At 45.0% G+C, this 14,987-nt stretch overlaps 1 protein-coding gene across 1 annotated transcript in view; it reads left to right on the forward strand.

Moving 5' to 3' along the window:
- Positions 1-5,955: 5,955 nt before the first annotated feature.
- The window catches only part of MAP2K6 (mitogen-activated protein kinase kinase 6), a 77,197-nt gene continuing 68,165 nt past the window's right edge, over positions 5,956-14,987 (forward strand). The window contains exon 1 of the mRNA XM_081899876.1: positions 5,956-6,403. Within this exon, the coding sequence (XP_081756002.1) occupies positions 6,388-6,403 (16 nt within the window). The 5' untranslated portion in view covers positions 5,956-6,387. The remainder of the gene's footprint in view (positions 6,404-14,987) is intronic.

Raw genomic sequence — 14,987 nt, forward strand, 5'->3', positions numbered from 1 at the left:
GTTAAGCTCTGTATATAGTTGTATTATAGTTGTAGACAGAATAAAGAAGATATTCTACAGAGCTGCTCTCCGAGTCGTTTATATACTCTGCTAGACTCTGCTATACTCTGCTGTGCGACGACTGTCTTCTTGTGGAAGTGAATCCGGTGCTCACAACTCTAAGCTGTGAGTCCACAGCACTTTGACCTGTTCCTGTCCAGAAGGTGGTCTCTGGAAGTGCTACCCAGCTCGCCTAGCTCAGTCGAGGCTGAAGTGTATGAGTCCAGTTGGTGGCACTGGCTCAAGGGCGATGCTGACAAGCTCTATATAAGCAGGCTGGCTGAACAGTTCAGTTCTGTTCTGGCCTGTCAATAAACAAGAGCTGTTTGAAGAATCGCTGTGTCGTCTGATATGTTCACCCACAACTTAACACAGCCTGTACGGAGTGCGCATGTGTGGCGACTGTGTGGGATGCCGCACATGCGCAGTCTGTACGGGCTGCCACACATGTGCACTTCGTACGGGCTGCCGCTCACGTGCAACGTCCATACGGGCTGCCGCTTGCATGGTGACCGTATGGGCTGCCGCACAAGTGGCATCCTGTACAGACTGTGTACGTGTGGCATCCTGTACGGAGTGCGCATGTGTGGCAGCCCGTACGGTCACTGTGCGAGAGGCAGCCCGTATAGATGCCCATATGGATGGTGCGCACATGCGGCAGCCCGTATGGATGCCGCATGAGTGGCGCCCTTATTGACTGCGCACACCCTTGGCCACTCTACAGCTGGGGGAGGCAGGGGCCATCTTGTCACCTCCCCCAGAGTGGCACCCAGGGCAGCCCACCCCCTCTGCCCCCCACTTCATTCGCCCCTGGCTCTGGTTATGTTTTTTATGGATAGCTCTGTCAGAGAGCAAGAGACTCTTAATCTCAGGGTCACGGGCTGGAGTGGCATCTTGGGTGAAAGATTCCTGCATTGCAGGGAATTGAATGTGGTCCCTTCAGACTCTACAAGTCAGTGATTCTGTGAATAATCAATACATAAATCAAAACAAGAAGTAGAACAGTGGGTATCCCACATCAATAATTTCCACGGATGCTCTTCCTCCAAATTCTAAACTGTGCAGAGTGAAAACACTTCAGGACCAACACATTTCTTTCAATAGAAGGAGAGTCAATACATCATAACAAGAGGATATGAACTCATTTCTATTCTCGCACACACGTCTCATACCACGCAGAGTCCCATGACACCCGAATATCGTCCCAACATTACAGTAACATCTGCAAACGCCAAAGGTTTCCCTAGAACAACATTAATGTCTCATGCATGCAGTTCAAAAATATCTTGATTTTTTTTTTTGTGGATGGGTGGAATTCAACATCGCACTCTTCTGATCATTCCATCAGCGAAAGCATTTCAGTCTGCAAAGAGGCATGATCTTCACACTCCTGCTGCCCTACAAGCTGTTCTGCGGAATCATCCTGACCGTCCAGACTGAATTTTTTTGGGGGGTGGGCACAGAAGGCACATTTGAGCAGAGAGAGGGAAAGCCACGTTGTACTAGCAGGAGCCCTTGTTAGTTGAATCCAGCCCATTAACTTTAATGCATTTAAAGTTACATAATTATGCAACTATGCCACAATTACATAATCAATATTAATCATATTATTTATTATTTATTTATTTATTATGCTGGCATAATATGAAAGTTAATATATTAAAACAGAAATATAAAATGCAGGTTTAAATATCATACATACAAAAACAGGGGAAAGAAAGAGAAAAACATACACACAAGAACAAGAAAGAAAGAAAACTTGAATGTAATTCCAACCAGGCCATTATCTTATAAAGAGCCAATACTTCCTGCTCAACCTTTCCAAAAGATTTAACTATGTTCCAGTAAACTATAACCAGTATTAAATTGTTTCTAAAGGAAGGAATTTCTATTTTTCCATAATCTTTTAGAATGTGCCAGTTTAACCACTGTTTGTCACACATTCCCCTCGAGACGCTAATGTTATTCCCCCGTAGTGTTGCATAACTTCTACATGTACTGGAACGGGAAGGTAATTTACAAAATTTGGGTAGTCCTTTTTTCTGGATTGACTGAAGTGCATAGGCCAGTTCATAACCTGTAATATATTTCTATGACGGCTTTTATCTACAACTCTGCCATAACATTCACATTTATTTTTATTTATTAAAAAAACCACACAACCGCCTTTCCAACTACTTTGCCCTCACAAGGAGGAGCCCTGAATAATTATAAACAAGAACAACAATATCAACATTAATCAGCTTCATATCCGTACTGCACCCTTTAAATTAAGCAGGACAACTTCACTTAGATGGAGATTAATAAAAAGCAGAGTGAAATGAAAACCTCGTAAGGGTTTTCTGAAGAAAGCCACAGGGATTGGACCATACCAACATCATTTGGGAGGGCATTCCAGAAGTGCAAGGCCACCACTGAAAAGGCCCTGCTCCTGGATCCTCTCAGCCTAACATCTCTTATGGACAGACAGTAGGCTCTCAGCTGATCTTAGAACCTGGGCCAAGCAGTCTTTCAGGTTTAAGACTTCAAAACCAATTGGACTTTTTTCCCCATTTGGAGCTCACAATTTGAACTAGCAGCACCATGCATCCTTCTCATTTAAATGCTATTTCCTGCTTCAAACACTTAAGTGTCTGGCCTGATTTTCAGTCTTCCCTTAATATATATACATTTTTAAGCTACCTTTAGAAAGGTTTTTTTTTTTAAAAAAATAATAATTCTGGAGTTGTACCACAGCTGCTGATACTTCCTCCTTTTGCATGATGTTTATGGAAGTTTTTAATGTTTGGTGTTTTATCATGTTTTAATATTCTGTTGGGAGCGGGGTATAAAATGATGATGATGATGATGATACCACTTCAGCTACATAAGGATGGACACTCAGAGTGTGTTCACCCTTAGGAAAGATTCTCAGAAAAAAATACCTAGATTTTTAATGCAGCTTCAAACCTTTTGTCAGAAGGTACAAATTTACTTTCTGGCTTAGTGTCGTGAAGTAGCAAGATGACAGGGGGGAGGAAAAGGAGGAAGAGGATCCCGGCGAGGGGCGTAGCAAAGACGGGGACACACCAGGGACAAGCGGGGAATGAGGAAGTACTCATAGGATGACGGAGGATGGCGAGGTGATGGGGGTCAACGCACAGGTACCAGAGAAGGAGGACCCATTGCCAGAGTGGCCTCCGTCTCCACGCACAGCGGGATCTGAGGCACAGGGAGCAGTGGGAAGGGCACTCTAGGAGGCTGAGGCAGTCAAGGGCCCACAGCCCAGCTCCCTAGGTGGCCAGGTGGGGCTTGCTAGCTCTGGGAAGAGGTGTGTGATGCCTCAGCTGTAGGCTTGGAGCAGGTGAGGGTCAGCATGCCAAGTACAGTGGTACCTCGGGTTAACAACTTAATTCGTTCTGGAGGTCCGTTCTTAACCTGAAACTGTTCTTAACCTGAGGTACCACTTTAGCTAATGGGGCCTCCCGCTGCCGCCGTGCCACCGCCACGCGATTTCTGTTCTCATTCTGAGGTAAAGTTCTTAACCCAAGGTACTATTTCTGGGTTAGCGGAGTCTGTAACCTGAAGCGTCTGTAACCTGAGGTGCCACTGTAGAAAAGAGGGGCTGTGCCTGCTCATCTGCCCATGTTGATGGAACTTGGCTTGGATGTTCCTGGACTGCCATGGGACTGTGTTTTGGGTTTGACTCTGGACTGTATCCGGACTGCTGGACTTCAGACTTGGCTACTTGGATTGGCGTTGGACTGTGTTTCCGGAGCTTTGAACATTGGTTGTGTGGATTGACCCCTGGACTTTCGAGTTTTGGACTTGGCATATTGACTTCCTTCCAGGTAGGCCAGGGGTTCAGGACACTTGACTAACCTAATCTATGAAGACCCTATTCCCCCTTCCGCTTCCCAGTCAACGGAGTTCAGTACAACATAAACATTGGAAGAAGGCAACCGAGAGCCCTACAGAGTTGATTGTGTCTCCTACTCTAGAAGCACAAACCCAGAGGACAAGCAAGAAGCCATATGTGTGAGAAAGTGAGAGTATTTTTTTTTTGTGTGTTAAGAGAAAGAGAGACTGTGTATGTGTGTGAAAGAGAAGGTTTGTTTTAAGTGAGTGTACGGGAGGAAGTGTGCAACTCACAAAAGTTTTATAGATACTTCATTCCTTGAATGCTACGTTGTGACTCGACTGTAGTCTGTGGTGAAGATGGCTCACTCAACCGTGAGTGATCTGCTGTGTGACGGTCTTCAGTTCGCTCTGTGAATCTGTAGACTCATTTGTCCTCTGTGGTTTGGCTCACTTCCTTGAGTGATCTGTCTTAGGTGTGGTTCGAATTGGCTGCCATAAATTCACCGACTGACCTTCAGAACAGGCATAAATTCACCGACTGTCCTCTTGGACCTGCTGTTATCTGAAATGTCTTCTAAATAAAAAATAATTTCTTAATTACGCGGTGCATATATGTGAGCAAAATGTGAGATGTAGGTTGCAGCTGGTTTCCCTGCTTATGAATGCAGCTTCTGTATTGTGCTGGTGATTCATTAGGGAGTAAAGGTAAACCCCACGGCAGGGTGAGCTCCCCTTGCTCTGTCCCAGCTCCTGCCAACCTAGCAGTTTTGAAAGCACACCAGTGCAAGTAGATAAATAGGTACCGCTGTGGCGGGAAGGTAAACAGCGTTTCTGTGCACTCTGGCTTTCATGACGGTGACTAGACTTAACCGCCCAGGGGTCCTTTACCTTTTACCTATTAGGGAGTCTGAATTGTGCGCTGGTCTCTGGTATTATGAGTATGGTTGCATCGCTCAGTTTCAGGAGACTGGCAAGCACGACTAATCGTCCTACACAGGCTCTGCTCTTTTAGCACTGGGCTTTTCAGTTTGTTTGGCTCTGTCCCTGGGTGCACGAATTCTACCTGTGGGCAGCAATTCGTGACAGCAGTGCTCAGCGCCCTCCCTGCAGGCCCCCACCTCTGTATCACTGGGGTGTGGCAACTGAGCGTATTAGCTCCCACCTCCTGGACTCTTACCCTGAGCATTACTCAGGTCTTGGGATGAGAACTATACATGTGACTGAGCTCACATCTACACCATAGATTTAGAGCAAATGGCTTCCTCCAAAGAACCCCGGGAACTAGATTTTGTTGAGGATGTTGGGAGCTGTAGCTTTGCGATCAGTTCTTGTGATCCATAGAACGGTAGAGTTGGAAGGGACCCTGAGGGTCATTTAGTCCAACCCCGCAATGTGCTTGAAATGCATGGCACGGGGCAATACTTAAAATCATAACCACAATATTTTTAATAGCAGCGAAGTAGAAATCAAAAGACCTGAGGTTTATTTTAGCACTGGATTAAGAAATCCTGGTTCGCCCGCCAGTCTTTAAAAAGTGACCTGTAATTGAAGAGAACGCAAAACAACCTGCATTTCCACAATATTGTCACCAAACAATACAGAGTGCCTCAATTTAGATGGCAGGAAAGTATTTATTGAGGGAAACGCCACTGTTTATCTTGGGCAGTGTGTCTTGCTTGCATGTATGTGTTTAGACTAAAAGCTTAAAGCAAATTAATTCAGAAGATGCTCAATGGCTAGTCATACTGACATTTCTGTATATCGACAATAATCTTCCGAGAGGCTGAGCATTCCCTGGTATATGTACTGCCATGCAAGGCGAGGGGTCGCCACTGTTGGAGGCAGACTGCTAGACTGCAGTACGACAATTCCTATGTTATGAAACTGCCATTGGATAGACACGAAGTCTCGCAACGTGGTTGCACGCTCGCTCTGCTAGGCAATGCTTCTCTGCAGCTTTCCGATTACATAGCAGAAGACTGTGCGCGGCCGTTTCCATTTCCTGCTTACATTTTCCAGTGGGATCTGTGCGCCCCCGCTGCACACCAGTCGCCTCCAAGTAGATGGCTCCGTGTATCTTAATCCCACCCACCTCCCTCCTCGAGCATGAAGACAACGGAGTCTCCTTAAAGAAGCTCTCAATGGGCTATCCGGATGAACTACATTACCCACAAACCAACGCGCTGCTCGTAGAAAGGACGTCTGCGCACTAAGGCACTCGGATCCAAGTTTGGAGCTTTTAGCTGCCAGTCCTGGCCCATCATGTAGGTGCAGCAGAGCCTTCCTTACCATTGCAATAGGGGGTGAAAACCCACTTTGCAATCTGTTTTGCAAGGTGTGCAATTGCAGTTCCTTCCTCTGCAAGGAGATCTGCTGCAGGGAGTCAGAAAAACTCCAGTTGCATGAAGACTGAGCGCTTGCAGTTTTCATCTTTGTTGCAAAACTAGCTACTGAAGAGAGAAGGCAAAGTCTTTTGTGTTCCCCTCCCCCATCAAAGCAGAGGGGAAAATGTCTCAGCCGAGAGGTAAGGCTCCGACTTGCGTTCCTTGCAGATATGCAAAAAGTCGTCCATGCATTATGGAATTGCATGCATGCAATTTTGGGGATGCAATTGCATTTTGAAGTTTGAGGCTTTGAAAAGCTCTCAGTTGCATTTCCTGTTTAGAATGTACCTTTTTTTTTCCCTCCTTGCAGACACACACTGGCGCGCGCACACACTCACGCACATACACACAGGCACACATAGTTCCTGTAAGGCAGGGCTTGCAGTTCAGCTGTGCATTGACGTTATTTGCATTCTTCTGCTGGGATTACAGAGCTCTTTTTTTTTTTGCCTTTTGCACAGTCAGGGCAGATAAAGGCTTTTGAAGGGCTTATGCATTTAGCTGCTGTATATTTTCTTTTTTTCTTGTTCCAAAAAAAAGGCAAAATGCAAATCTGCAAGACAATTTACCTTGCAAATTTTAGCCAAACTTTGTATTTAAAAAAAATAAAATTATCTGGAGGAAATGGAAGGTGAAACTTGAGTGGAGTTACTAAGAATTAAATATATGCCTCTGTTTCTATGGGAAAGTATTGTTCTGATGCCAATGCTGAGCTCATTTTCCACAGACCTATCCTCCCCCCCCCCCCCCCGTCGCAAGCTGTGCGTGTAGTTTTAGGAATGGATTTGAGAAAGTTACGCAAGGAAGTCTCCTACGTTTTCTTATACTGGAACACGGATTTCTTGGTTTGGGATGTGTGTAAATGGAGGCAGAGCAGATCTTTTTCTCAAAGTACTGGAGAAGGTTCTGTGTCCTAAGGCTGGCAACACGGTTTAAAAGATGGGCAAACGTGGAAGGATAATTGACATGGAATAAAAATGTAGACAAGCGTCCCCTTCAAACTTTGCAAGAGTAATGTTGAAAGTGGGAACTACTGTAGACATCCTGTGTGGGTCTTGCAGTTAGGGGAGGAATCTAGTTGTCTATGCATGGATATACGGATTCAGTTTTCTGGGTTTTATTCTATTTTGCATTACAAATATCTGTGTTACAAGAGGCTGCAGGACTTGTGGGTTTGGATTCTGTGCACAGTGGTGCAGAATGCATTTTGGGTAGCCACTTGTATGAGTTCCTTTATCGACGACTTCATTTTTTCTTCTCGAGGGTGGTCGGGAAAGGGGGGAAAGGGGGCTAGAGAGGCAATGGGTGCTAATCGCAGTGTTTAATGTCAACCCCCCCCCTTCCCTAGTTGCACTTTGTGGCGGCTGAATTGCATAATTTATTACCTATTTACTGCAGTCCTCTCTTCTGGCCAAATGGAGGCTGATTGGAAGCTCTCAGCAGAAAAGAGCCCAATCGGGGTTTTTTTGCCAGTCTAAAAGGATGGCTAGCAGAGAATGTGGCACTCTCCCTTTCTTTTCGGATCCAACATGTTGATCTAGTTAGCAGCCAAGAGGGGAATCCATCATTTGATACACTGAGGGGGAAAAGGGGAGGATGTAAAAATCTGAATCTCCCTCCTCTTTCCTTGGAAAAACTGATTAAAGCTGGAGCAGAGAGACAGTGAAAAGGTACTAAATTGAAGGGGAAAGTGCACCAATTCATTCAGGTTAGATCTTGCTTTCATTCAGTTTTGTTTGCGGCCAGGATCCATCATCTTGTCTGGTAAGGCCATCATTTCCCAGCCTAGAATTCCAGTTTTCTTTCCAACTCTCATTCTGTCCACGTGAAACATTTCCATACATATATTTAGATGTGTAGAATGCAATTTTCAAGTAGATGAAGTTGTGATTTTTTTTTAAGGTACAGTACTATAAAGAACACAAATGAAGCAAATGTTGGCTTCAAAAACATCTAGAGACCTTTATTTCAAAAGAATAAGGGTGTCTGTATGCAGCAGAAAGTAAGGGGTAGTGTGTTAAAACGGCAGAAAGAGAAAGGCATAACTTTGAGGGTTGTGGGGGTAACTGTGTACACGGAACTTCAGATTGTAAGCTCATTGGGGACAAGGGACTTCTATTTTGATCATGGTTACCCTGCAATGTTAACTGGTGGGTTGGACAACAGGGGGAGCGGAGGAAGTAAAAAGCAAGGGTTACAAGGCTTCAATATAAAGGAAATACAATTGCATTTACTTGATATTTCTTTCAGCTGAGCATGAGAACTACGGGATTCTGTGGATTGTTTTTGAGATGCTATAAGAGATGCAATATTTTTAAAATAATACACCTTGACAACTGTAATGGCACAAAGGAATCTTCTTTTGGGTATGCTTTTTTAAACACGAGATTGATAAGGTAATGGTAAAGGTAAAGGACCCCTGGATGGTTAAGTCCAGTCAAAGGCGACTATGGGGTCACGGTGCTCATCTCGCTTTCAGGCTGAGGGAGCTGGCGTTTGTCCACAGACAGATTTCCAGGTCATGTGTCCAGCATGACTAAACCACTTCCGGCACAATGGAACACATTATGGAAGCCAGAGCGCATGGAAACGTTGTTTACCTTCCCGCTGCAGCGGTACCTATTTATCTACTTGCACTGGCGTGCTTTCAAATTGCTAGGTTGGCAGGAGCTGGGACCGAGCAACAGGAGCTCACCCCGTCGCGGGGATTTGAACTTCCGACCTTCTGATGGGCAAGCTCAAGAGGTTCAGTGGTTTAGACTACAGTGCCACCCATGTCCCTAGATTAATAAAAGGAGAAGCTAGCCCCCTGCCATGCAAATGATTATTCAGATACAGTGTCCAAGGTGCTGTCACATGGAGGATGGAGCAAGCTTATTTTCTCCTAAGACTGAACCAATGGCTTGCAAGTTACAAGAAAGGGGATTCCGACTAAATATCAGGGAAAACTTTCTGACAGAGCTGTTTGACAGTGGAACAGTCTCCCTCGGGAGGTTGTGGACTCTCCTTCCTTGGAGGTTTTTAAGCAGAGGTTGGATGGCCATCTGTCATGGATGCTTTAGCTGAGATTCCTGCATTGCAGATCACCCTTAGGTTACCTTCTAATTCTGTGATTCTGTATCTTTTTTATTATTATTACCTAAATTGTGGCATTTATTTCTGGTCTGTGGGATTTTCTTTTTTATAAGCGCAAGCTGCTGGTCCTGACCCAAATGGGGAAAGTTGATCATGTGAAACCTTTGTCTGGGTGCCACCACATTCTGCTAGCAGAAGCGCCAAGGCAGACTACGTAAGGGGGACTTATCCATGGGGCAAGCCAGTTCTTCTGAAATGGCAAGCTAATCTAGGACTGTTGGCATACGGAGGCATTTCCAGGTACCCTCACCTCATGGTAAGACAGATTTAAGTGGTACTTAGCTCTCAACAATGTTGGAATCCCCTCCCTTTAGTGCATGGATAGCTCAGTTGGTTAGAGCAATGCCAAGGTTGCAGGTTCGATCCCCATCCTATGGGACAGCTGCATTTTCCTGCATTGCAGGGGGTTCGACTAAGATGATCCTTAGGGTCCCTTTTTTTTGCACATTCATCCTCACCTGTGCTCGTGATGCACTCAAATTGTTTATGCATGATGGCGCTTTCAACGCCATTTGCACATGCAAATATTTCAGGGTGATTATATTGCTTTGGCTGCAATCGGTCAGTGCCCTGAAGTTTCCTGCTAAATATCTACAACTTTTTATACTACAAATCGTTTACAGTCATATCTTGGTTCTCAAACACCTTGTGACTCAAACGTTTTGGCTCCCGAATGTTGCAAACCTGGAAGTAAGTGTTCTGGTTTGCAAACTTTTTTTGGAAGCTGAATGTCCGACGTGGCTTCCGATTGAGTGCAGGAAGCTCCTGCAGCCAATCTGAAACTGTGCCTTGGTTTTTCGATGTTTTTGGAAGTCGAACGGACTTCGGAACAGTTTCCGTTTGAGAACCAAGGTACGACTGTAATAATAATAATAATAATAATAATAATAATAATAATAATAATATTTATAATATTAATATATCAATAATATTTATACTCCGCCCATCTGGCTGGGTTCTAGCAAAATATAAAAAACATAATAAAATATAAAAACATAATAAAATGTCAAACACAGGGCTGCCTTCAGATAATGTGCCGAAATGTACCCACTTATTTGATGTAACCACTCCTGCAGAGTTCCTATTGATGCCAGGTGCCGGCATTCCATGGTGTGTGGAAACGAGCTCTGGTTTAGCCTGAACCCAAACCCTTGAAAGTGTACAAATAGAATCATGGCATCATAGTGCAACTATCTTACACTTAGTGTAGAGGGTGAGCAATTTTTTTTGGGGGGGGGAGGGGTGGAAACACAGAAAACAGAATAGGTAGAGTTCAAGTGTGGATGCAGTGACGCAGAAACTTTAGAAAGTATAAGAGAACAACTGAGAATGTGGGCTGATCTGATAGAAATCCATTTCAGATGCCCTACTAGTGGCATAGCGTTGTTTGCTGGTGCCCAGGGCATGCTGGGTGGGAGGGCTGTGCTCACACTGTGAGTGGCGGTGGGAGGGCAGCCTAGTTGCTGACGCCATTGGAGTGACTCCACCCCCACCAGAGCAAAGTGGGGCTGTCGGCCTGCACAGGGGGGAGCCTGGCCGGCCCTTAGCGGGCAGAGAGGAACATTGGGCCATGCTACGCTGGGGTCACCTGTGTGGGGACACCTAGTTTGTGCTCCCTCCCTGGCACTCCCCACACTATGCGCCCATGCCCTGCTAATGCATAAGTGCCATGTCGCTGCATACAGCTGCTATTAAACAGCAGTCTGGAGGGGGCCTCAATATTCCATTAAGCCCTTATTGAACCTGGAACGCTTCACAAAGGAGTTCAACAGGTGTATGGCAGCCGCTTTGAGCTACCACGTCTGATAATGCCACAGACAGCACTTCTGAAGGGGTCGCGAGGTTCTCTTGACTTTAGCTCTTTGCTAGTTCCGTTCAGAAGAGTTGGCTGTGATTGCGTTCGGTTAAGTTTTGCTTTGCTTTCGTGTGCAATCTTGATCGCGTAGCTAGCGTTAAGGCAACGCGAACGACTATTTACAGAACTGGTTGCAAGATGTTAAATACTGAAGTAATGCTCTCCATTGTTTAGTGGAAGGATAATTAGTTCTGGGTGCTTGAAATCGGCACTTAGCTGGAATTAGTCACTGAAAATTATCCCCAGGTAAAAGAGCACAGCAAAGGTTGAGCTCCAAAGTGCCCTGTGCTGGAATGGAAAGTGCTTCAGCTCATGGTGAGGTGGGATGCTGGGAGAGAGAATAGGAGCTGCAGAGTTTTTGCGAGTCTTCGAGGTGCATTGAGTTCCCCTGACCTTCAGGAGAGGCCTTTCGTGATAAGGGAGGAAGGGTGGCAATGGGTTTCGGCAGGTCCTGTTGCACGCAGGGTATCCCCTGTGAAACCTAGCCGTGGCATATCAAGAGCAGCATCTGCTAAGGTGAAGTTTCTTTGCTCATTCAAAAGTGTTCTTTATTTCACTGCTTATAAATATACATAAGAAGCCACTTCTGTGGAAGCCCTGTGTAAGGGCTGTTTCTGCAATGGGTCTCCTCCCTCTGTGTGCCCCTCCACTTCAAAATACAGTGGTACCTCGGGTTACAGACGCTTCAGGTTACAGACTCCGCTAACCCAGAAATATTACCTTGGGTTAAGAACTTTGATGAGAACAGAAATCGTGCAGCGGTGGCGCGGCGGCAGCAGGAGGCCCCATTAGCTGAAGTGGTGCTTCAGGTTAAGAACAGTTTCAGATTAAGAACAGACCTCCAGAACGAATTAAGATCTTAACCTGAGGTACCACTGTAAGTGGCTGTGAGGAGACCCCCCCTCCACCGCCCAGAACAGCGGAGGAGAGGAGCGATTGCTACATCTGGCAAGCTGATGTAGTTGCCCAGACAGTACGATTGCCTTAGCTTGATGCTAAATTCCACCCAGTGTGATGGACGCAAATATTGGATTATGTTGATAATTCCACTCTGCATCAATTTCAAGTTGGGACGGAAGGATGCAGAACCAACAAGAACATTAAAAACAAGCTTAAAATATTCCGTACTTAGAAAAATGTGAACCTCTGTGACTTGTGGAGTAATTAAATGCATCCTCTTCCTTTTTTTGTAACAGTTGATAATGTGTTTGGTGTATATATCCTCCCCTCCGCACACGGAATAGGTTAGAAAAACAAAATAGCAAACGGGAGAAGAAGCCTTCTTCGTTTTTTTCTGATTTGCGGCTTCTAATATGCGTTAAGATTTTGCATGGCTCAATCCCATTTGGATTTAACGACTTGAGAAATGGGGATGTGTAGTGGAATTCTGTGCAAGATGTGAAGAGCATCTGCTGTCTTTGAAAGTGGTAGAAGAACGGTATCCATTGCACACATGCCAGATTTTCGTTGCAGCCGTGCCTCGGGATAATATTTTCTTGTAGACTGCCATGGTGATGATGTTCGTGAAGGGCAGTTTGAAAATTAAATTAAAAAATAAAATTAAATTAAATACAGTGGTATCTCAGGTTACATACGCTTCAGGTTACATACGCTTCAGGTTACAGACTCTGCTAACCCATAAATAGTGCTTCAGGTTAAGAACTTTGCCTCAGGATGAGACCAGAAATCATGCTTCGGCGGCGCGGCAGCAGCAGGAGGACCCATTAGCTAAAGTGGTGCTTCAGGTTAAGAACAGTTTCAGGTTAAGAACAGACCTCCAGAACGAATTAAGTACTGAACCCGAGGTACCACTGTACTGGTAACCCAATGCTTGCCAGTTGCAAGGGACTGATTTTGTGCAAGTCCCTGAAGAGGGACCTGGAGCCTTGCTGCTGACACAATCCGTGGTAGCTCTTTAGGCAAAGTTCCATTTTTCTGACTCAAGTCAGGCATGAGGTTTGAGAGTGTGTACTTGGTACAGTGACTTCTGGTAGTGGGACCCCAGTTGCATCAGTGGACCCTGCCCCATGCTGTGACACCCCTCTTGCAGTGAGCTTACCAGGGTGGCTGAGAGTTGTTTGAATTTCCCACAGTGCCCCAGAGTGATGCTCACAGCTGCTTGCCGCTATTGGGCATCAACTCAGCGTTAGAAACTCAGATGTATTAGCTGGGTGCCAAATGGCTCCATAAGCCAAGGTTGCAGTTGCCAAAACAGATTGTCTAGTTGCCATTTTGGGGGCCAGACAGGTCAAAAGTTGTATTTTTCAATTTGACTTTTTGGTTCCTGAAATTCATTTCGATTGTGCAGATAACATAGAATGGATAGAATTCTGCAGGATGTGTTGTTAGAGTGTGAAAACAGGCAAGACCCAAGGCTTCCCAGGCATGCATCTCCAGATGGTGGAGACGTTGGGCACTATCCTGGCTCCTGGACATTTTCACTTGGCAGCAAGTGGTAGCTAGCCGGGTGCAAAATGCTTGGAAAGAAACTACGGCTTATCATACTTTGCAAGTTGGGCCAGTGAGATCTATGAAACACGCAATAGCACTAGATTTATTGTAGGCAATATCTTTTTGTATTGTATATTCCATTTTTGTTAGATGCTATAAACTTTTGTAGGAGAGGTGGGAAATAGTGGGGAATAGGAAGGCATGAAAAAGTGAAAAATTGCTTAAGTCCACTTACGTAACGTGGGCACAGATCATGTTTATTCCACTTTGGTTTTTGTGTGTTGCTGGTCTTCATGTCCTTGTTGATATATGAAAAACGGGTGTAAAAATGGTTTTTGACGATCATACACTATAAGACCTAGAAAACTGCAAATAACCTTAATATCATTGCTAACGATGATTTACAGAAAATCCCTTTGCTTATTGAATTTGTAGCTTCTGACTTGCATGTGTTGTAATCTGAGCTAATACGTTTAGCAGAGGTTTAAACTTCGTGAGTTTACTCTGTAGATGATTATTGGAGGTGTTCTTTGCTGCTAAAATCTTCGTTATGGCACGATAGGGTTGCTGAACATGTTTGACGGAATTACTGAATGTATCTGATATGTGGTTGGTTTTTTTTGGGGTGGGTGGGGGGTTTCATCCAAGCCTACTACTACCAAGCCTAGTTTTTCCAGAGGATCACTTTTCCCCCACCCCTGTTCCTCCATTCATCTGCTGCTAAAGCAAAATACGATAACCTATCCCATGGTCCCCTATTTAGAGCTAGGGGACTGAACATATGGCACGACTTATGGGGCTGGCTTTGGCCCAAACGATGCCAGCTTCTGATCCCTAGACAAGTGGCTTCTATGTTCTTACATGCTAATGTGCAGTTAAATATACGTTAAAAGGCTGCCTCTAACAATTCCCATTTCATAATTTGTTTCTTATGATCTCTGTCACTGATACTGGACAATCTTTCCACTTCTATATTGCTGAAATACAAAGGTTAACCCCCCCCCCCAGTCTCATGAAGAATAATACAGTGGTAAGAACTTAATTCGTTCTGGAGGTCCGTTCTTAACCTGAAACTGTTCTTATCCTGAAGCACCACTTTAGCTAATGGGACCTCCTACTGCTGCCGCGCCGCCGGAGCACGATTTCTGTTCTCATCCTGAAGCAAAGTTCTTAACCCGAGGTACTATTTCTGGGTTAGCGGAGTCTGTAACCTGAAGCGTATGTAACCCGAGGTACCACTGTATATATTTTGTTTTAAGGGCAGAACTGAACCTCTTTCATAT

This window comes from Podarcis melisellensis (assembly GCF_964234715.1).
Source record: "Podarcis melisellensis genome assembly, chromosome: 2".
Lineage (NCBI taxonomy): Eukaryota > Metazoa > Chordata > Lepidosauria > Squamata > Lacertidae > Podarcis > Podarcis melisellensis.